Source organism: Balaenoptera borealis (assembly GCF_965194805.1).
Source record: "Balaenoptera borealis genome assembly, chromosome: 11".
Classification (NCBI taxonomy): domain Eukaryota; kingdom Metazoa; phylum Chordata; class Mammalia; order Artiodactyla; family Balaenopteridae; genus Balaenoptera; species Balaenoptera borealis.
The window spans coordinates 10612605-10632397 of record NC_138868.1 but is presented as its reverse complement, the minus strand read 5'-3'; the positions used below and the strand labels follow the sequence as shown (position 1 = coordinate 10632397).

Sequence of the window (19793 nt, the reverse complement as noted above, 5' to 3'; positions counted from 1 at the left end):
CCTAGAAACACAGAGTCAAGGCCTGCAGGGATGTGGAAGAGTCATTATGGCAAATGGCTTGTAGATTTCTTTTTGTTTTCTTTTTTATTTCTGTTGTGCAATCGAAAAAAAAAAGGAACGATGGGCATCCTGGTGGTCAGAGTCCTACTTGGTGCCCCTCCCCTTGACTTTCCCTGCTACAGACACACAGAGGAAGGTGGCTGTATTTGGTGTTTTCTTTTTTTAATGAAAACTAGATCGCTGCTTACAAAAACCTGCCTGAGCCCTTGGCCCAGCCCCTTCACAGTGCCCTTGGCTCGGCCTCTCCCCGACTCTGCCCCACGGCTGCTCCCAGCGGGCCGGAGGCTGCACGGATGGGGGTGGTCCACGCCACCGCGGCTCTCAGCCCGCCGCCCGGACCAGAGGGAAATGATGCAAATGTCCCGCCCCATACACCCCCCGCCCCCCAGTAGTCTCTTTTCCCCTTCCCCCCCCACCCCCAACGCTACCCCACTACTGAGATGAGGCCCAGCTCCTGTCAGGAGGGCCGGGGCCTACAGGCTGTAGAACTTGAGGCTCCTGTCCATGCCTGTTGAAGCAATGAACTTGGCGTGGTGCCCAAAGGCCACCCCCGTGGTCAGGCCGCTATGCTCTGTGGGGAGAGACAAGAGACAATGGTGAGGAGGCTTTTCTTCCTCGGGGTCTCAGCACTGACCCCTGCTGATACGCTCCCAACCCATCCAGCCCTCCCCCGTCAGTGTTCCTCATCCTGCGGGCCCCTGCCCGTATGGACCTCCCCGTGGCCTGTCAACCCCCGAGGCCAGGGCTCTAGTCTGACCCGCACAGCACTGAGCTCCAGGGCCTCACTCGGTGCTGGCCCACGGCAGGCCCCTAGGTTTTTGCAGCTGGGCTGAGTGGAACGTCAGTCTCCCCCACCTAAGCTTTCGGAGCAGCTACAATTCGGCTCTGCTCGGCTCGGTTCAAGTCCGAGAACTGACTGGGAGCTAGGCTGGTTGGTATGTATTTAGTTCTGACTCCCTGTGTGTAACTGGAATAGTCTATCAGCTGGTTCTAGCTCATGGGGTTAACTCCAGGAAACTTGGGCCCCTGGCACAGGGCAGGGCTGGGGCAGGGGCAGAAGAGGCTGGGCAACCCTCCTTGCCGGGCTCGGGCAGTTCATGGGCATCAGTGCAAATTCCTAGGACCACAGCCGGCCACCAGCTCCCCACGACAAAGCCACCCCGTGCCCCCAGCCCTCCACTCCACCTAACTCTGCTCCAAATCAAAGCACCAGGGCCCAGGGAAGGCTAAAACTCGTGGGCCACACAGTCAGGCCTGGCCACCTGTGGAACACACACACTGAGTGGAATCTGGGGTGGGAGAAGGTGCTGGCGCCCTGCCCACAACCTGCTAACGAGGACAACAACTTCATCAACAAAGACAACAGCAGCTGCCGTTCACCCCGCTCCCGAGGGTGCAAGAGGCACCCTGTCACCATGCAGCACCTCCACAGCACCAGCTGGCACAATCTGCAGTGTCAGAACGCCCATTTAAAGATGAAGCAACTACAGCTCCAAAAGGGCAAGTCACATACCTGAGGCCACACGACTATAGGGAGGTTGCCAACCGTTACCCACTGTCTCAGCGTTTCATTACTTAAGGCACTTAAGTAATTACTGGTGAAGTCACTCTACATCTGCCTTCCCAACCTGACCAGAAATTCCGTTAGTGCAAACACTGGGTCTGCCTTATTTACTGCTCTAATCCCACCGTGGACTAAGACGCAATACTGAATGATAGTAGCAAATCCTTCCTAGGTGCCAGACACTGTTCTAAACACATATATTTATGGGTATTGCTATTTTGTATTTATATATTTACACATTATGTACATTTGTATTTTATATGTTTATATATTTATATAAACTCATCTAAATACATGTATGCATATATAAACTCAGCTAAACCTCACAACAACCCCACTGGGTATGTATAGTCCTCCCTTGGTATCTGAGGGGTGCTGGTTCCAGGAACTCCTGCAGACATCAAAATCCACAGACGCTCAAGCCCTTTATATAAAATGGTGTAGTATTTGCATATAACCTATACACATTCTCCTACATACTTTAAACCACCTCTAAATAACTTATAATTCCTAACATAACATAAATTCTATGTAAATAGTTGTACATATAAGGTAAATGCTACATTAACAGTTGCCAGTGTGTGGCCAATTCGAGTTTTGCTTTATTTTCGATCCACAGTTGGTTGAATCTGTGAAGGATCAACTGTACTATTATCATTCTCCTGAGAGGTTAAGTAACTTGCCCAATGTCACACAGCTTCAAGTGGTAGAGCCAGCATTTAAAGCCAAGCAGTCTCACTCTTTGAGTTCATTGTCTTAGCCATTAAACTCTACTGCCTCAGATAGTGATTAAAAGCGGCCTTGGCAAATGCAAGCCTACCCCTAGAAATTCCTAACACAGTGAGATTTTCCCACTTTCCTCTGGGCCAGGGCACCCAGAGACCTCAGGATCCCAGGGCCAGCCTCTACCTGTAAAGTGAAGAATCTCCGTCCACTGTTTGCAGATGTAGATCTGGACATCTGTGCCCCCAAGGGCCAGGTACGTACCGCTCTGGTCAAAGATCAGTGACTTCACCTGCCAGAATCAGGACAGAGGTCGCATGAGGGGAGCAGAAACTATGAGCAATCGGGGATAAACAGAGGCAGTTTAGAGTAATTCAGTGAATAACCGACAAATGAGGAGGAGAGGCGACCAAGAGAGCTGGGGGGAGGGAGGGGGCGCACCTCAAAGTTGTTATCCAGCTGCAACGTCTTAAAGTTCTTAAGTTTGCGCAGATCCCAGAGCTTGACAGAGGAGTCATCAGCCGCCGTAGCCAGGTAGTAGCCGTTCTCGGAGAAGGCGATGCTGGTGATGGGGCCCGAGTGGCCAGGGAAGTTGGCCACGTTGGTGCGCTCCTACAGTTGGGGGGCAGGGAGTAAAATGTCACCCACTGGTCAGGGGGAGAAAACGGAGCTCATCAAAGTCCTACTTCTGAGACGTCCTCTTCCCTCCTTCAGGGAGGACAAGCAGCAGGACAGCAGGGGTGGACGCCAGACCACACCTACTGCATGACACGCACACACAGCCACTGCCCACTCTTGGGACACCCCTGGGGCCAGGCGCCATCAGCACTTCATCACACTGCACAGTTGCAAGAGCTCCAGCCCTGGGCCGCAGATGGAGGCCACCACGTCCTACCTTCAAGTCCCAGATCTTGATCTGAGAGTCCATGGTTCCTGTCCCGAAAATGAGTCCGTCCGGGTGGAACTGCGCACAGGTGAGAGCTGTGAAGAGGGGAGACGGACGTGCGTCAGAGCCCGCCAGGGGAGACTAAGCGCAGCAAAGGCAGGGTCCTCACTCTTCCCACTGCTCACCGGGCTGGCACCATGCCTGGCGCTCAGCACGTACCAGTGGTGAAGTGTGTTTTTAGAACAAATGAGCAAATGACTAAATAAAACATTAAAATACACAAAACGTAGCAAATGAAGAGCCCAGCGCTTCCGAGGCAACTTACAGCAGCCAGAGGTTTCATCGGTCACCTTGGTGAGCACACGTCCTGTCTGGATGTCAGAGAAGGCCCAGTACTGAAAAAAGAGAGACAACGGAGCCAGTAAGACAGTGGGTCCCCAGGTTCTGGTGGCCCCTCAGGAAGGCAGAGACTCTAGTCCGGCAGACCCTGGCAAGGCCAGCCCCGCTTGGTAGAGGGAACATTCTCCTTGGGGTTCTGGGGAACCGGCTGGGGTTGGTAAGATGTTCCCTCCTCCCAGGATATAGGAGCTTGGGGACCAGGAGCCTCTTTGGGGCCCTGGCTGGGACCACACCTGGTCATCAGAGGAGCTCAGGAGATAGTCACCAGTGGCGTGGAGGCTGAGGCCTGTCACAGCACTCTCATGGGCCCGAACAACCTGTACACAAGAGGCGTTCGGAACAGACCAAATCCTGATAGTGGCATCTGGGGAGGCGGAGAACACCAGCTCCTAAAAGGAAAGCAAAGAGGCAGATGATCAGAGACAGAGAAGAGATGGACCACAACCATCTTACAAAAGAGGGCTGGGGACAGCCACAGCCCCGCCCTGCCTGGAACCACCCATCCACCCAACGATGCCTAAGAGAGCCCAAGGGTAAACGCTATTAGAATGGGAAATTAAACAGCCTTTGGCCAACGGCGGGAGGCCCCGCCATCTAGTGGTAAAAAGGATAACTGCACCAGAGGGAAATTTCCCATAATCCTTTTCCAGGACCAGAGAGAAATGTGGCTAGTGCAATTGAGAAACTGAATTTTAAATTTCAGTTTACTTAAATAGCCACATGTAGCTAATGGCTACTGTCTGGGGTGGCAGAGGTCTGAACAGTACCAGGCCTGGAAGGGGCTACAAGGGCATGTTCCAGTGCATCCCACACTTAAGGATTTCGGGGACAAGCTAATTCTCAGAAAAACTTACGTGGCGTCACCAACCAATTATTTTGGTTAGTTAGGACATTAAAAGCTATAAGGTAAAACCAACTACCATCTTCCATCAATGCACTTGCATAAGAGAAATAACATATTAACACGCAGTAAGCAGGAAAATAGTGCTTCAATTTGAATATATCTAGTTTAATGAAAAATTCACCATGTTATTTTTCTATTTCTAATTTCCTTAAAGGTACAGAGCAAAGACTCTGGGAAGAGCTGATCCAGCCACTTGTCCTACAGTCCCAAACTGCCCTAGACTTAAAAACTCAAATCCCATAACGTCATTAATCTGGTCAAACGAGCTGCCTACCCTCTAAACCAGCGGCTCTCCATCTGTTTTAACCCAACCACTTTCAGCGGTTAACATCGTTCTCACCCTCAGCCTGGAGGACCGTAGGAATACAGACCCATCTGTCTTCCTCAGATACATGAGGCAAGGTTCTGTTGAGCTTTGTTTACTATAGTTTGTATTATAAACGCTATAGGGTTTTTTTCCTTTTCCTAACATAAAACATTTCAATGAATATGCTTCTCAAACTACACAATTCCTTTCTCCTCCGGTTTGAAGGCCACGCTTCAGGAGCTCTGACACAGAGTAGAGGGCAACCCCGTGACCCCAAACCCGGCCCCTAACTGCCAGAGCTAGAGAGTCGGCACTCTTTCTCAGGCCCGTGTCACTTCACCAAGGAGGCAACGGGGTGGGGGTCTGGTTCTGGGACCCTAAACCACTGAAACAGGGCTCAGGAATGAGGGCTGAGGGTGCTAGGAGAGCCCTTACCTGGGAAGGGTGGAAGACCACGCTGGTGACTTTCTTGGTATGGCCTTTGAGGGTGGCCAGGATTTGCTCAGAACTCTTGTCAAAGACGACGACATTTTTATCTGCCCCACCTGAAGAGGACCAAAATGAGATCCAAAAATGTGTCAGGCCCACCCAAGTCCCTCTGCTGAAGAAGGTACTTTTGTCCCCAGGCCCGCTCTCACCAGTGAGGATCTTGTTGGTGTCGGAGGGGCAGAGGTCCAGGGCAAGGATCCCGGGAATGCTAGCACTGTGCAGCCCCTGTGCAGAGAGAGCCACATCAAACCCAGTCACGGCCGGATCAAGGCAGGCCACAAAGCCACCCAACTGTCCTGGCCCCGGCCCCAGCCCCAGCCCCGGGGAACATAAGTGACTTCTGTTCCTCATCCACTGCACTTGGATTTCTGCCTGGATGCAGTAAGTCCCTCATATGCTATTGGGAAAGCCAGAGCTGGGCAGGAAGAGAAGCCTGACAACTCAGCAGCCAAGACTAGAAACGGGGCAGGGCCAGAGGCCCTGGCGACACTCCATGCTGACCTGCCCCACCCCAGAAACAGCCTGGGAGGGCCCGGTCTCCAAGTCTGCAGGACTCCGCCACTCACCACGTGGGATGCCACCTGCCGGTATTTGCTGAGCTCTTCCGGCTTCACCAGCTCCTCAGGCACAGTCTTCCCTCTCTGAGAGAAAGAAAAAGCCCCCCAAGAAAAGTGGCAGTGAGTGCAGGACTCGGCCATCCCCCTTCCTCCTAAGGGGCCAGCCACCTCCTCCAGGCCAGCTCCCGCCCCTGACCCTGGGAGGACTCACCTTCTTCCGCTCTGTGGTTAGCACAGTGGCCTTGTCTTGAAGCTGGGGAAGAGAGAGGGGAATACGCTCAACGTGAGACACATTATTTTGCCAGGAAAACAACACGGTGAATGCTGGTCACATCTACGCTTTCACAAGCATCACCAAGAAATCATCTGCCAAGCTCTGTGCTAAAGGCTTCTGTGCATTATCTCTTTTTACTTTCATTCCAACCTTATGAAGTGGGTGTTGATGACCCTATTTCACAGAGTAGGAAATTGAGCCTCAGAGAAGTGAAGTCACTTGCCCAAGGCCACAGAGGCAATAAATGGCACGGTTCCCAGACCATGCCTGCGCCACTAAGAGGAGAGCTGAGATGCATGCTGACAACCTGAATGGCTTGGAAAAGACACACACTATCAACTCGTACTAAGGAGGATCCCCTGAGTGTAACAGAGCACCGGACTTGGACTCAGGGGCCAGCTCTGCCTCTTGTGAGCTGTGCCTTTGAATCTGGACCTCACATTCTTTAGATTCTTCACTTGTAAAATGAAAGTCATCACTCCTGTCCTGTCTCCCTCAAAACAAAAAAAATGAAAACATGTAACAAAATGTTTTAGTATCTGCAAAGAACCCTAATAAGAGCAACAAACGGTACTTAACAGTAATCAAAATCTTTAAAATTCCCACAAGTCTATAAAGTAGGTACCATTATCCTCACTTTAGAAGCAAGGCAAATTAGACACAGGACTGGTTAAGTCAGCCCAAGGTCATAAAGCTTATAACCGGTGACATCAGAACACAAAGCCAGGCAGCCCAGTCGGAGTCTGTGCTCTGCACAACTCCACTTCATCTCCAAGTGGATGGGATTTTTATTCATATTGGACTCCAGGCAGATAGTGAAAAGGGAGGGCCCATCAGCCTTCCCACCAAGTGAGAGCACGACATACCTTCTGAATAATCTCGGGGGTCATGCCCACCAGCTCGCCCAAATCCATCGGCTCGCCTGCACCCTGAAGAGCAGAAAGGTGAAGGTGAGAGGAGCACAGAAATGCCAGAGACCTTTGCAGAGGAGGGCTGTGTGAGCCACCGCGCGCGTGCGCGCGCACACACGCACACACACACGCGCGCGGGCTGCTGGCGGCGCTGCGGGGACACTCACCACAACACTCGGCTGGGAGCTCGGCACAGCCTGGGGCACGATGAGACCAGCCTGCGGTTTCAGGGTAGCCAGAGCTGGGAGAGAAAACAATGTCAGAAACGGGCTATTATAAAACAGGCGCAGCCCAGAGTGGGGCATGGCAGGCGAGAGGCCATACCTTCTCGGGCAGCAGTGACCTCCTTGGTGAGACGGGCGATGACACGGCAGGCGGCATCGTGCTGGTACAGAGCGTGCGACAGCTCTTGGCGGGTGGTCTGCAGCTGCTGGCGCAGGGTGAAGCTGTGGAGCATGACTGCGTCCTGGGAGAGGGAGACGCCACTGTGAGGGGGCGGGGAGGCGCGGGGAGCACCCAGCAGAAGAGTCAGCCCTTGATAAGAAGACTAGACCAGTACTGGTGACCCAAGCAAGACCTGAGTGACCCTGAACGCTCTGGGAGATGCTCCCGAGCTCCTACGCACGCCAAACCCTGGGCACACAGACAGGAGTGGGAGCCAACTCTTTCCCATCCCCATCTTCTCTAATTTACCGGCACATCTCAGGTGTCATGCCGTCACCTCGTCAAAAGGGAATAAAATTGCTACAGCTGCTATTTATTGATTGCCCTCACTGTGTCAGGCACTACGCCAGACGATCCTCAAGATGTAGTCGTTCATTCACATTTTAGAGCACCTACTATGTACCTGGCGCTGCTCTCAGTGCTGGGGCTCTATCGATGAGTAAAATAAGCCCCTGACATCGTGAAGTTTATACTCTAATCTTATTCTAATTCTCCCAAAACCCCGAGAGACAGGCACTAATCCATGTCAGGCGGTCAGGAAAATCAGGACTTGGACGCGAGCAGCGTGCCCAGGGACACGGCAAGCGGGCAATGGAACTAAGCGTGGAGCCCAGACCTGTGTGAGGTCAACAGGCAGCCTCCTCCTCTGCTCTCACCCTCCCCTCAACAGAGAAAATAATGCTCCATGCCTCCCACCCCCACGTCCTAGTCCAGTGATCCCCTCTCTTCAAGTGGGTAAGATACCAGTTCTCTTCCGGGGACTTACCCATTCGTCCTGCAAGGCCTTCAGAATGGCCGGGATGCTGGTGGCGGAGGGAGGCTTGGGCCGGATTGGGTGAGCAACTGCAGAGAGAGGGAAGTGGATGTGAGAACCCATAACCCGGGGCGCTCCATCGCTCCCCCCCTCCTTCCCCTTCAGCCTGCACGAACAGGCCACCGCCCCTCCCTGAGTGCGCGGGCGCCCCCTCCCGCCCTCCCAGGCTGCGGGCAAGGACGGCCCTGGATTGAGGCCAGCCGGCAGGCACCTTTGATATCAATGAGTTGCTCCTCGGACAGAGGCTGGTTGTTGATGGGATCTGTGCCGTTCTCTGCAATATACTTCTCAATGAGCCGCCGCTCGTAGACGTGATTAGAGACGGGGGACACACACGGGTGCTCTGGTACTTCATTGGAGACTGCGGAGAAGGGCAGGCAGTGAGCTTGGGGTGGTGAAAGGGCCACAGGGGTGCTTCCCCTACTGCTGGCCTCCACAAGACCACGCGTCCCTACACTCGGCTAACAGGAATCAAGACGTGACGCCAAGCCATTTTTGGACTGTACCCAGCACATTTTCCAGCCACCTAACTAGCGTCGCCATCAGTCTCCTGACAGTCAGATAATCAATAAATAATTATTACAGGACTACTAAACGCCAGGCACCTAGAGAGCAGTCAATAATCCCCGCCCAGCTCATTTTTGAACAAAGATGCTTAGGCACCCATTGTACCGCAGGACAGGGAGATACACACGAGGCCATTCAAATCTCAAGCTAGAGCCTAGATGGATTCTGACACAAAGAAATTACAAAGCGATGTGCCAAGTGCTATGATAACAGAAAGCATTTACATGGTGTTTAGTAGGTGCCAAGGGCGACTGTAAACATTCTCCACTGATTAACTCATCCTCACAACAACCCCCAACAGAGGTACCATTTACACCCCTTGAGGACAGGGATTAGAGCTGGTCTCTGCCTTCTGGAACAATGCAGATGCCCAGCGGGCACTCAGTAAACATCTAACCGATGAGCAAATGAGAGGAAGGATGGAGCTGGGAAAAACAGAAAAAAGCTTTCTCAAGATTCAAACAATGAATGTGAAAATACTTTGCACGCCGTCATTTCTTTAAGGTGTAAGGTTCCTTTTTCTAGTCTCATTTCCTTTCGCGCCTTCTTCCCTTTGTATTGGATTTATGGAGAGGTTCTGAGAGAGTAAAGGGCTTGAGAGTTAGGAAGCCAAGAGAGAAACAGATGAGAAACTAATACCCGGATAAACAATGAGAATGCAAAACATCTGCACGCCTCAATAAAACACCTAAAGGAAAGACAGGACAAGGCATTTGCAAAGAGCATGGATTCAGGGTCAGAGAACCTGGCTCCATCATGCAGCTCTGCCACTTACTAGCTGTTCTGTTTTACAAAAGCCACATTCTCCTTGAGCCTTACATCTTTATCTGTAAAACCGGATGTTTATTTCTGCTTGGAAGAATTCTTACGAGGATACAACGAGATCACAGTCTTGGAAGCGCGCTGTAAACCAACAGAGGCTTTTTAAATGTGCGCTGTTTTCATTAGTCCTACAGTCAGGCTGGGAGCTAGAGACCTGGCTTCCAGCCGTCACTGCCTCTAACCTACTGTGCGACTTCTGCAAATTGCAAAAGCTCTGCCTACCCAAGCGAGGCGCCTCAGACAACATCCAGTGCCAAGGCCTTCATTTTGCAGATAGGGAAACTGAGGCCCGCATCCCTGCGCCAGCGGAGGCGGATCCTGCACAAGCCCTAGGGTTTCCTGTTTCCCCCGCACCTGCTCCCCTCTATCCAGGCCTCAGTTCCACTGCGCAAACGAGGTGGGTGGCCTCAGTGCTGCCTGCGACAAAACGCTTGAGGCGTTATGTAAACTGTGAAGCGCAGCGCAAATGCACCCCACGCTTAAGGAGGAGGACCCCCGGGCTGACAGGCCGCCGCCCTGCCTCCCGGGAGCCCCGTTTTCACCTCCGCCCCAACCCCGGCGTCGCAGCGGCCCGCATATCCTCCCGCTCGGCTCTCCGGCCTCCTGCGACCCGGGATCGGCCCCAGCCGACACTCACTAGAGCAGATGAGGGACATGGCGCCGTCGCTGCGTTCCAAGGCTCCTCACACCAGGCTCCGGGATCAGCTTCCGAGCCTCCGCGGGCCACTTCCGGTTCCCCGCTGCTTCCGGGACGCTCCGCTGCGAGCGAGGAGCAGCCCCGCCGAGGGACGCTCGCGTAGGGCTTCACGTGGGACCGCGACCGGTCGCGCGCCTCAGCCTCTGGCACTTAACGGAAACTGCCCTTTCCCAGAATGCAATCGGGCAGGAAAGGGCGCGCCAGGAAATACTCGGCTATTTCCGGACCCTCTCGGCTCGTTCCGTAAAGCGCTCCCAGGGGCTAGGAAAGGAGAGCCGAAACTACATTTCCCATGATGCAGTGGGACTTTAAAGCCAATCAATTCAGCAACACCCTTTTGAGACCGGAGCTGGCGAGGACCGTGACACCGTAGTCTTGCAAACTTTGGTGTATGCGAGAATTTCTGAACGAACTTCTTAAAATGCATCTTCCTGGGGTCTACTTTAGAGAGTCTGCGTTGTCAGTGCATGCCCCACGTGATTCTCGGGCAAGTGTTTCTCGGAATACGCTTTGAAAGACCCAGTGAAGAAGGCGCAGATGCAGATGGTTAGAGAAACTAACACTGGCCAAGAAACTGTTCTGGTCTTGCCTCTACTACCAATTTGCTGTGTGATTTTGGGCAAGTCCTCACCTTCTGCTCATCCACACTGGCCTTTTAAGTCCTCAAACTTACCCACTCTGGTTGGTTCCAGTTACGTTTGCCCGAACACTTTCCTCAACTCCCTCTCTTCTTTCCCTCCCCTCCCATCCGCTCCAAAGTAAACTCAATCACACCTTAAGTGGTACTTCCTCTGGAGCCTCTTTCTTGACCCCTGACTGAATTTTAGTCACGGCACCCTGTAATTCTCCCCTGAGCCACTCTGGATAACTATAATCATTTAATTATTTAATTATGTACGAGTATCTGTTTGCTGTCTGGGTTCTCCGCTAGACCGTAAAGTCCGTGATGGCAGAAACCATGATTGTTCCGGTCACTGTTGTTTCTCAGAGTCTAACACGGTGCCCGACACAGAGCAGGAACGTCATAACTATTGTTGGTTGAATGACAGGCTGCGTGACAGGCCAGGCATCTTAAGTACTTGGATGTGGTAGGAAATAAAATGGATCCGTTTAGAGGGGACCTTGAACCAGAGGTGGTTAGACTTGATTGGGTTCACAGCCGGACAGCACATCAGCTATGGAGTGATAACCACATTTCCAGAAGATTCCTCTGGAAGACATTAACTGGATGGGTTGGAGGGGGAGAGAGAAAGACCCAATAATTCATTTGTTGGACAAATCTATTGAGTATCCACTATGTGCTAGTCAGGCACTGTACTTGACATTGGGGATAGCATTCTGAGCAAAACCAGAGGTGTCCCTGTGCTGGGGAGCTTATGGCTGTGACAGAAGATGGAGGAAATGGGGAGTCATTTCAAGGCTTTTGAGTTTCAAAACAAGCCCCTCAGGGAATAGAATGGATTCAGGGCAATTGATTTTGGAATAACTATTACAGGTGAGAACGTGATCTCAGGTTCCTCCCCACTCCCCCCAATCTCAATCTCCCCACAAAGGAGATAAAGATTACCTAAGGCTGGGAAGGAAAGAGGTGGGGGAATGGGCTATATGCATAGCTGTCAGTGGGTTCTTGAGACTGGAACTCTATGCCCTGCTCCCCCAGGCCAAGGCTGCTCCTCCTTGGGAAGCAAAGGTACACATTGGTCAATAACCCAGAAGCTCCATTTCCCAGGTAGATTTAGCTGCAACCTGTGTGGACAACTGACGGAGGATTAACCAGGACAATGCAGCTCCAACAACTAAGAGGATTAGGTGAATTCTTCCCCTCCATCCTTTGGCCCTATGTTAATTTTCCAAAAGTGTGTACAACCTGTAAAACAAGGGTGGGAAGAACCCTGAACTGTCTAAGAGTGTTCCTACCACTCAGATGGAAAAGAGAGTTGAAAAGAAATTAACTTGTCATAAGAAAAAAAAAAAAAGTTACATTTCCTGCACAGGAAAATTCAAGTGACATGAGATTGGTAGTCCTACAAATCAAAAACGATCTCACAAGCAAATGTGAAGTTGCAACTGTGAGAAAGGCTGGAAGGTGTGGCCCAGGATGCTACCAGAGCCTGTTCTGGAAGAAAGAGACCCTTAGCCAAGGCAGGAAGTGATGAAGGTCCAGAGGAAGATGGATGTGTCTGAGAAACATCTGAAGGAAAGAAACAATCTGACAGGGGGACAGACCGATTGCTACTCATGTGTAGTCTGTGTACAACAAAGAATGTCACTTATCATCCACTCCTATAAGGATTAACTCATTAGCCGCTATAATCGCAGCCCTACAGTACACCCTGAAAGGAATTCAGGACAAAGAACAGGATGAGGCACGCTGTGCTTTGGAAAAATGCACAAAACAGGCCCTTAGATGTAACAGGAGAATTTTTATGACCCCAATTCTTGCATCTTCCTATACTTTAGAAAAGCACTAAAATCATGAACTGAGAGGGACTTCCCTGGTGGTCCAGTGGTTAAGACTCCACGCTCCCAATGCAGGGGGACTGGGTTCAAATCCCTGGTCGGGGAACTAGATCCCGCATGCTGCAACTAAAGATCCCGCATGCCACAACAAAGATCCTGCACACGGCATCCCGTGTGCTGCAACTAAGATCCAGTGCAGCCAAATTAATTAATTAATTAATTAAAATGAAATCCCAAACATTAAAAAAAAAAAAATCATGAACAGAGATACCTGTTCCTCGTGACTAGCAGTAACCTTCTACTGAGATGTCGGATTGTACATATTCCTTGGCCAAAATCACACATATACTGGCCTCTCTCCCTACCTCTTTGGAGCAGCTCCTCAGAGCTATTGGACAGGCTGTCTCCTGGGCTATAGTCCTCAGTAAGACAATGCATGAAACTCAACACACAGCTCCTATGTTGTGCACTTTTTTGTCAGTTGACAGTTTTGGTGACCATGAGGGGAGAAACCCAGAGCAGACTTCTCTCCTTTGTCTAAACTCTAGGATGATCCAGACCCTTGGTACCAGCAAGGGCCCCTGGCGCCCGTCGGCCTCCTTGGTGTGTCCAGGTGAATTTAGCAGAGTCTCTCCTAAGCTCAGATCTCTCATCTTGGTTGACAATTCTGAGTTTAATTCAGAGGTTGTTAAGCTTCTTGGTATGAGGAGCGGGTTATCCTTCAACTTAGGTTCAAGAAGAGGTGCCTGTATTCCCCAGTTGAGAGACACTGGGAAGATTTTGCTCAGTTGCTGAAAGACACTGAGGAGGTTTGGACTGGGTGATTAGGTGGGAGGCTGACCTGATGTCTTTCCTCAAATCAGCTTCATAAATTTTAACAGGGTTTGTCAGAATAAAAGTGAAGATAGCATATGAGAGCTTGCAGCTCCAAAGATAAGAGACATAGCTCCTCCCAGGTGGTTTCAGCTTTCTCAGGCAACTGAGATATTTACGGGCGAGGGGGAGGTGAGTCCTCATACTGTACCGCAGTCCCATAGGGAAACCCACTCATTAATTTACGTTATTTTTTTTCCTATAGGTCTTTGGGGTCTTTTTGTTCTTTGTTGTTCTTGTTGTTTTTATTTTTTTTAATTTTGGCCGCACTTTCTAGCATGTGGGATCTTAGTTCCCCGACCAGGGATCGAACCTGTGGCCCCTGCAGTGGAAGCGCGGAGTCTTAACCACTGGACCGCCAGGGAAGTCCCCCAGTCATTAATTTAAAAAGTCGCTCATCCAGGGATGCGCACATAAGGATTGGCCGTCCGGTGCTCCAAGCACCTGTGGGGGTTTTAGATTGCTGGAAGGAGAAACCGAGACAGGTAAAAGAGCTGAAATGACTCTAAGGTGACACCTTAGAGGAATTAAGCTCACAAACAGCACATGGGCCCACCATACAGTTTTCAGTAGTAATTTCATCCTGACAAACCAACTTTAAAATGTGGAATAGAGTTTCCCAAAAAGAAGAAAAGAGGAGCATCATACAGCCAACCTCCAACTAAAACCCCAGTCAGGTTCATGTATTTACAGAACTTATACTTTGCAAGTACTTACTTAATTGGGAACTAAAGGAAATCCCACCCTGAAATGGCCAAGATGGGGCTCTTTTAACATTCCAAAACTGGTTTTTGCATTGTTAGAGAAATCGGTTTGATAAAACATCTTTTCAAAATTCTGAACCTAACGGAACAAAAGTCCTTCTAGGAGGAGCTTGCATTTCTCTCCTTGTGCCTTTGAGATGTAAACGTTCTACCAGGGCTCTCAGGAACTCTTATCTATCTAGACCATCTCCAATTCCTGAGACTGGAGGGGAAAAAATGGAAAAGAGGCCTTTTTAAACTCAAGCAAGTAAACAACTTATTCTGTTATATAAACAAATGAGTTTTATATTGTAATATCCAATTCATGACTAAGTTTTAAATGAAGCTTTGAGATCTCTGGTTGTGTTGTCTACATGTTTGTGTGTATGTTATAGATATGATATGTTTCTACCCGCAGGTGGTATTGCCAAAATCAATTTGTAAATGAGTTCTATTTAATTGGCTTAAGTGAAATTAAGCACTTATATAAATTCTCAGAAATATAAATAAACTAACCCAAATGGATTTCAGGTTCATATGATCTGGGAAATATTCAGTATTAAATTAATATTTGGTATTAAGTTAGTTTAAGTTTGTTGGTTTAATTAAAACTGAGATGTCTTTAAAGTAATCAGCATTAAGTGTAATATTTTTATTGTATGTAGGTTTACTAAAAGTCAAATAAGATCTTATTATCTCTTTTACAAAATTTGTCAGCAAGAAAAATAACTTGCTGTAGTAAGATTTTTACAAGTAAATTAAATGTAAATGAGATAAGAGTTTTTAGATGAACTCTTTAGAAAAAATTATGTTTTATCATATGTCTTCTTAAAAATAGTTTCTCCAGGTTTTTGGTAACTTGAAACTTTAGAGTTTTGCTAAGTTAAGTTAAAGTTTATTGACTATCTAGAAGTTTATTGACTATCTAGATCCTTTACAAATAAAATAAGATACTGAAACAGTAAAATAGGCTTCCCTCTACAGAGAAACTAATGATATTTAGAACTATTAATTGAGACTTTTTTTATAAGAAAGCACATGTTTTTAGAAATTATAGAGTTAATAAGTTTGCCATTCTACAGAATGCTAATTAAGAGAGTTCATAATTGCTTACTTCTTAGCTTTTACTAGGAATTAAGGTTTTTAAAGGTTAAAGAATATAATTAAAATAATACAATTAAAACTTCCAAAAATTAATAAGGAAAAAATATTTGTGTGCAAAGGAAGAAGAAGGTTTAAGGAATGGAAATGAATTTTGTTAAGGGAAAAGGAAGTAATTTTGTCCTAAAAAGAAGTTAAAGAGAGCGAGAGAGAGAAAGGGAAAGCATAGGACAAAATCTGAAGGTATAAAAGAAAGTTATAGAAGGTAATCTAGGAAAAGAGTTTTGTATGTGATAAGGACTGGTGAAGATTGGAATGAATTTAATTGATTGAATGAGTTTTAATATTAAAAATAAGCTGGTACAAAATTAGAATTTGGTTTTCTCTCTCTGTCAAGAGGGGCAAAGTTTTCTTGGAATATTGATCTGCTTTCGATAGCAGAATGTAAAGTTTCTCTACCTTTTAAACAATCTGTTGTAACTTTTTGTATTTGCCTTTGAAATCTTCTATTGTCACTTGATTAAGTGACTAAATATTGTTTCACAGTGACCGATGATCCTATTTGACCAAGTGTTTTGAAATCTTTTGATATCTTTGACAAACTTCCGTGCGTGCATCATGGGGGATCTTACCAGGGAACACCCAAAGTTCTTTTGACTTCTAGCTAACTTTGGGATACTTCAGAGAATACTAAAACATCTCAAAGATATTAAACTAATATCTAACATACTATTTGGTATGTTTTGGGTTTTTAAAAAATTTTTAAGTTTAATTTAATTTTTTTTTTATACAGCAGGTTCTTATTAGTTACCTATTTTATACATATTAGTGCATATATGTCAATCCCAACTATTTGGTATGTTAAATTACAGGGGAAGCATTGTCAGCCTTCTTAGGTTATAGTTTATGGGTAATTGTTATTAACATAAATGTTCTAGAAATTACATGAAATTTCTAAAATTTGAACGTAGATATAATGTTACATTATAACATTAATAATGTTATCAATCATAATGTTATCAGTCATAATTCTAGTTATTATTTCAATATTCTATGTCACAAAAATAACTAAATTTCTCTGACAATTGCATTGTAATCGGTCTTTAACTATGCCTTTTAAAGTCTCTTGTCATTTATAGATAATTACTGTTTCGCTCTGATGCTTTTGCAAAAATGCTTCATTTTCAAGAAGATTCATAGAAAGGACTTTCTGATAAGTACAGGTTTCTGATAACCTTCAGATTATACTGCTGAATTGGGTAAGAAATTAAAGAATTCGAATGGAAAACCTGATGGCTTCATAAAACTATGAAGTATCAAGATCAACAAGTATGACTTTTTGTCTGAAATATTATTGACTTTTAATCTTTGTTTTCCAGATATAAGCAAACCTTTCCCCTTAAGCTGTGACTTACAGCAATTTGGTAAATTATACCTTTGTAAGCAGAACTGAAACACTTATCTTTTCTCTCTACCTGATCCCTCCAGAATTTGGAAACTCTTAGTATTCTTATTTTCATGGCAATATGGTTATTTGCCATAAGAGTAAGTAAGTTCAATAAGAATCTACTCTCCTTATAACAGCACACAATTGGAAACATTCGTTATACTATCAAGGCTTTGATTGGAATGTCATAATAGAGAGAGATGTGCATAGGCTCAGATATGACCAGACAGCTTTAAGGAACTAAGACTGACTTTATGGAGCCATAAATCCCTTGAAAAAACAGTCTGGTATCTTGCATACAGGGTCCCCAACAGCCTTATCAGGTGAATAAAGAAAGCCACCTCCTGGCAGATGCAAGGACCTCAAGATATTTTGTACCTCAAGAAGAAAGAGATTCACCCAAATTTATAGGTATTCCAAACAGAATCTAATGGCAAGTCCTTGGCATGTCTTTCCTGGCCTTGAGAGGACTTTTAAAGTTCAAATCTGAGATTCCTTATGAAAAGTTCCAACAAAGCCAATTTAAAAGAGCATATATGATCAATTATACTTATGTAAATAATCAGGCCAAGTTTATTGAAACCAGACTCATTTTGCAAGCAAATTAGTCTTAATTTGGCTATATTTGGTAGAGATGAGGGTGGTTTTGGAGATAAGAATTATGTTTCAGTAATATACCCTGGTGGATATTAAGTTCTAGTGCTGTTAGTAGTCTTTGAGTTTCGGTATTTACTGCCGAAGACTCACTTCCTAGAAGGCTCCTTTTTACTAAGTTGCATTATTGTAAGGTTTAATTGAACTATTAAAAGGACATTCTAATCTTGTTTCTGAAGCTTACCCTAGTTATGTTTGGATGAAGATCAGATGCCCCATGACTTGCAACCAGGAGATTGTGCATACTGGAAAAGACATCATTTAAAGAACTCTCTCCAACCTAGATGAAAGGATCCTTATCAGGTACTCTTAACTAGCTCGTGTGCAGTGAAACTGAAGGGAATTGACTCTTGGATTCATTATCTCCCACTTTAAAAAGGGCCTCTGTACCAGACTGGCCTATAGAGAGGACTGCTGACCTCAACATCAACTTAAAACGACACTCAGAGGAGAAACTACACCTGCACCAGGAAAAAAAAGACAACACCAGAAGTAGACAGCTATTCCAAGATGCTGGGCCTGACCTGTGTGATCATTTCTAATGTTTTCTTGGTTTCTACAACCGGTACATAAGTCCCATGCAGAGTTTAAAAATCAATCCAATTGTTGGGTTTATGGTCAATTGCCTATGTCCAGTACTTCTGGTTTACCTTGGTGGATTTCTCCACTCCAAGCCTCTGATTGAATGGCCCTTAGGAAATTTTTTCCAGAAGAAAGAAGTTATAGTTCCGTTCAGGCCACTGTTGATATTGCTAGATGAGACCCCCTCACTTGGCCAGTCAATCATACCTGCTCTGACCCTGGCCATAAATACAAATATTTTTTAAAGGTTACTCACTCAGCTCAATCGGAACAATTAGCTAAATTTCAGTCAAAAACCATAACCTCCTGCTTATTGGGAGAGACTGTCCCTCAATTATGGGATGGATTTATATGGTTAACACCAGGCTACAGTCATTTAAATTGAAAAGTCCCCTTATGTTGGGAACAATTAAATTATACTAAGGATAATCAGATTAATAACATTGGGAAATTGGGCTGAGTACCTTATGAACAATGCCAATTTATCATTACCCTTAAATATAGTGACTGGTATGGAACAGACTGGGTCAGGTGGCCAGGGTCTGCACCTAATGAAAGTTCTTAGTTTAAATTCCTACTTCAGACGTTATTAATGCTGCTAGCTATACTACTTGTACTCTGCCTATTCTACAAGATTGTTATTTCTTGTATTACCCAATGTGCAATTGAGCCTCCAACAAAAATAATGATGACTAAGCAACTTGAAACAGTTGACCAAATATATAGTTCTATAAAAAATTAAAATGATGGTAAGAGTGTAACTCTAGATATGGGAAGAAGCAACAAGAGAGAATCATTTCCTGAACCTTAACAGACTAGTAATACAGGTGGTTCAGATACTTCTATGGCTACAATTAACAGGGTCTAGTCCAGTAATTTCACATTAGGCGGCATATCCACGAAATCCTCGCCTGACCTAGAAATAAGCCTTGCTGGCCCCATGGGACAAATTGGTTATGAAATGCCTCCCAAACCTTGGTTAAATTTATGACCACAGGGGGGCACTGTAAAACAAGGAATGCTACTCACCATGCAGTTCCACAAGTCTACTAAGGACTAGTCTACTAGTCCTAAGCCACTGTACTTGCTGACCTACAGTACACCCTGAAAGGAATTCAGGGTGAAGAACAGAATGATCCACTCTGTGCTTTGAGAAAACAGGCAAAACTGGCCCTTAGATAGTTAGATATGACAGGAAAATGTTTTATGAACCCAAATTCTTGCATCTTCCCATACTTAGAAAAGCCCTAAAATCATGAACTGACATACCTGTTCCTCATGGCTAGCAGTAACCTTCTGCTGAGACGTATGCTGGATTGCACATACCCTTTAGCCAAAGTCACAGATATACTGGCCTCTCCCACTACCTCTTGGGATCAGTTCCTCAGAGCTATCGAAGGCTGAATCAGACAGCTGATTCAGGGAGGGAGGGAAAAAAGAGCTCTATTTTAGAGTGTTGAGTTTCAGGAACTGTTTTAACATCAAAGGGGAGCCTGCCTATGTCAGCCAATGTGA

At 46.7% G+C, this 19793-nt stretch overlaps 1 protein-coding gene across 5 annotated transcripts in view; it reads right to left on the bottom strand.

Annotated features, from left to right (window-relative positions):
- Positions 1-10608, bottom strand: part of LOC309605351 (pre-mRNA-processing factor 19) — a 43451-nt gene extending 32843 nt beyond the window's left edge. For 3 of the 5 annotated variants that reach the window (XR_014231352.1, XR_014231353.1, XM_082341117.1), the window contains exons 1-15: positions 10359-10608; positions 8544-8693; positions 8285-8361; positions 7399-7540; positions 7242-7315; positions 7030-7092; positions 6101-6142; positions 5899-5973; positions 5482-5557; positions 5279-5388; positions 3866-4021; positions 3559-3628; positions 3243-3328; positions 2789-2959; positions 2534-2639 (exon numbers count right to left, since the gene is read on the bottom strand). Coding sequence is in view for 3 of the 5 variants with exons in the window: in XM_082341117.1 (XP_082197243.1) it covers positions 2534-2639; positions 2789-2959; positions 3243-3328; positions 3559-3628; positions 3866-4021; positions 5279-5388; positions 5482-5557; positions 5899-5973; positions 6101-6142; positions 7030-7092; positions 7242-7315; positions 7399-7540; positions 8285-8361; positions 8544-8693; positions 10359-10377 (1417 nt within the window). In the remaining 2 variants the exon portion in view is untranslated. Of the gene's footprint in view, positions 1-205; positions 632-2533; positions 2640-2788; positions 2960-3242; positions 3329-3558; positions 3629-3865; positions 4022-5278; positions 5389-5481; positions 5558-5898; positions 5974-6100; positions 6143-7029; positions 7093-7241; positions 7316-7398; positions 7541-8284; positions 8362-8543; positions 8694-9718; positions 9803-10358 lie in introns of those variants that run through there. The other 2 variants (XM_082341118.1, XM_082341119.1) reach the window with 2 other exon arrangements.
- Between the last annotated feature and the right edge of the window lie 9185 nt (positions 10609-19793).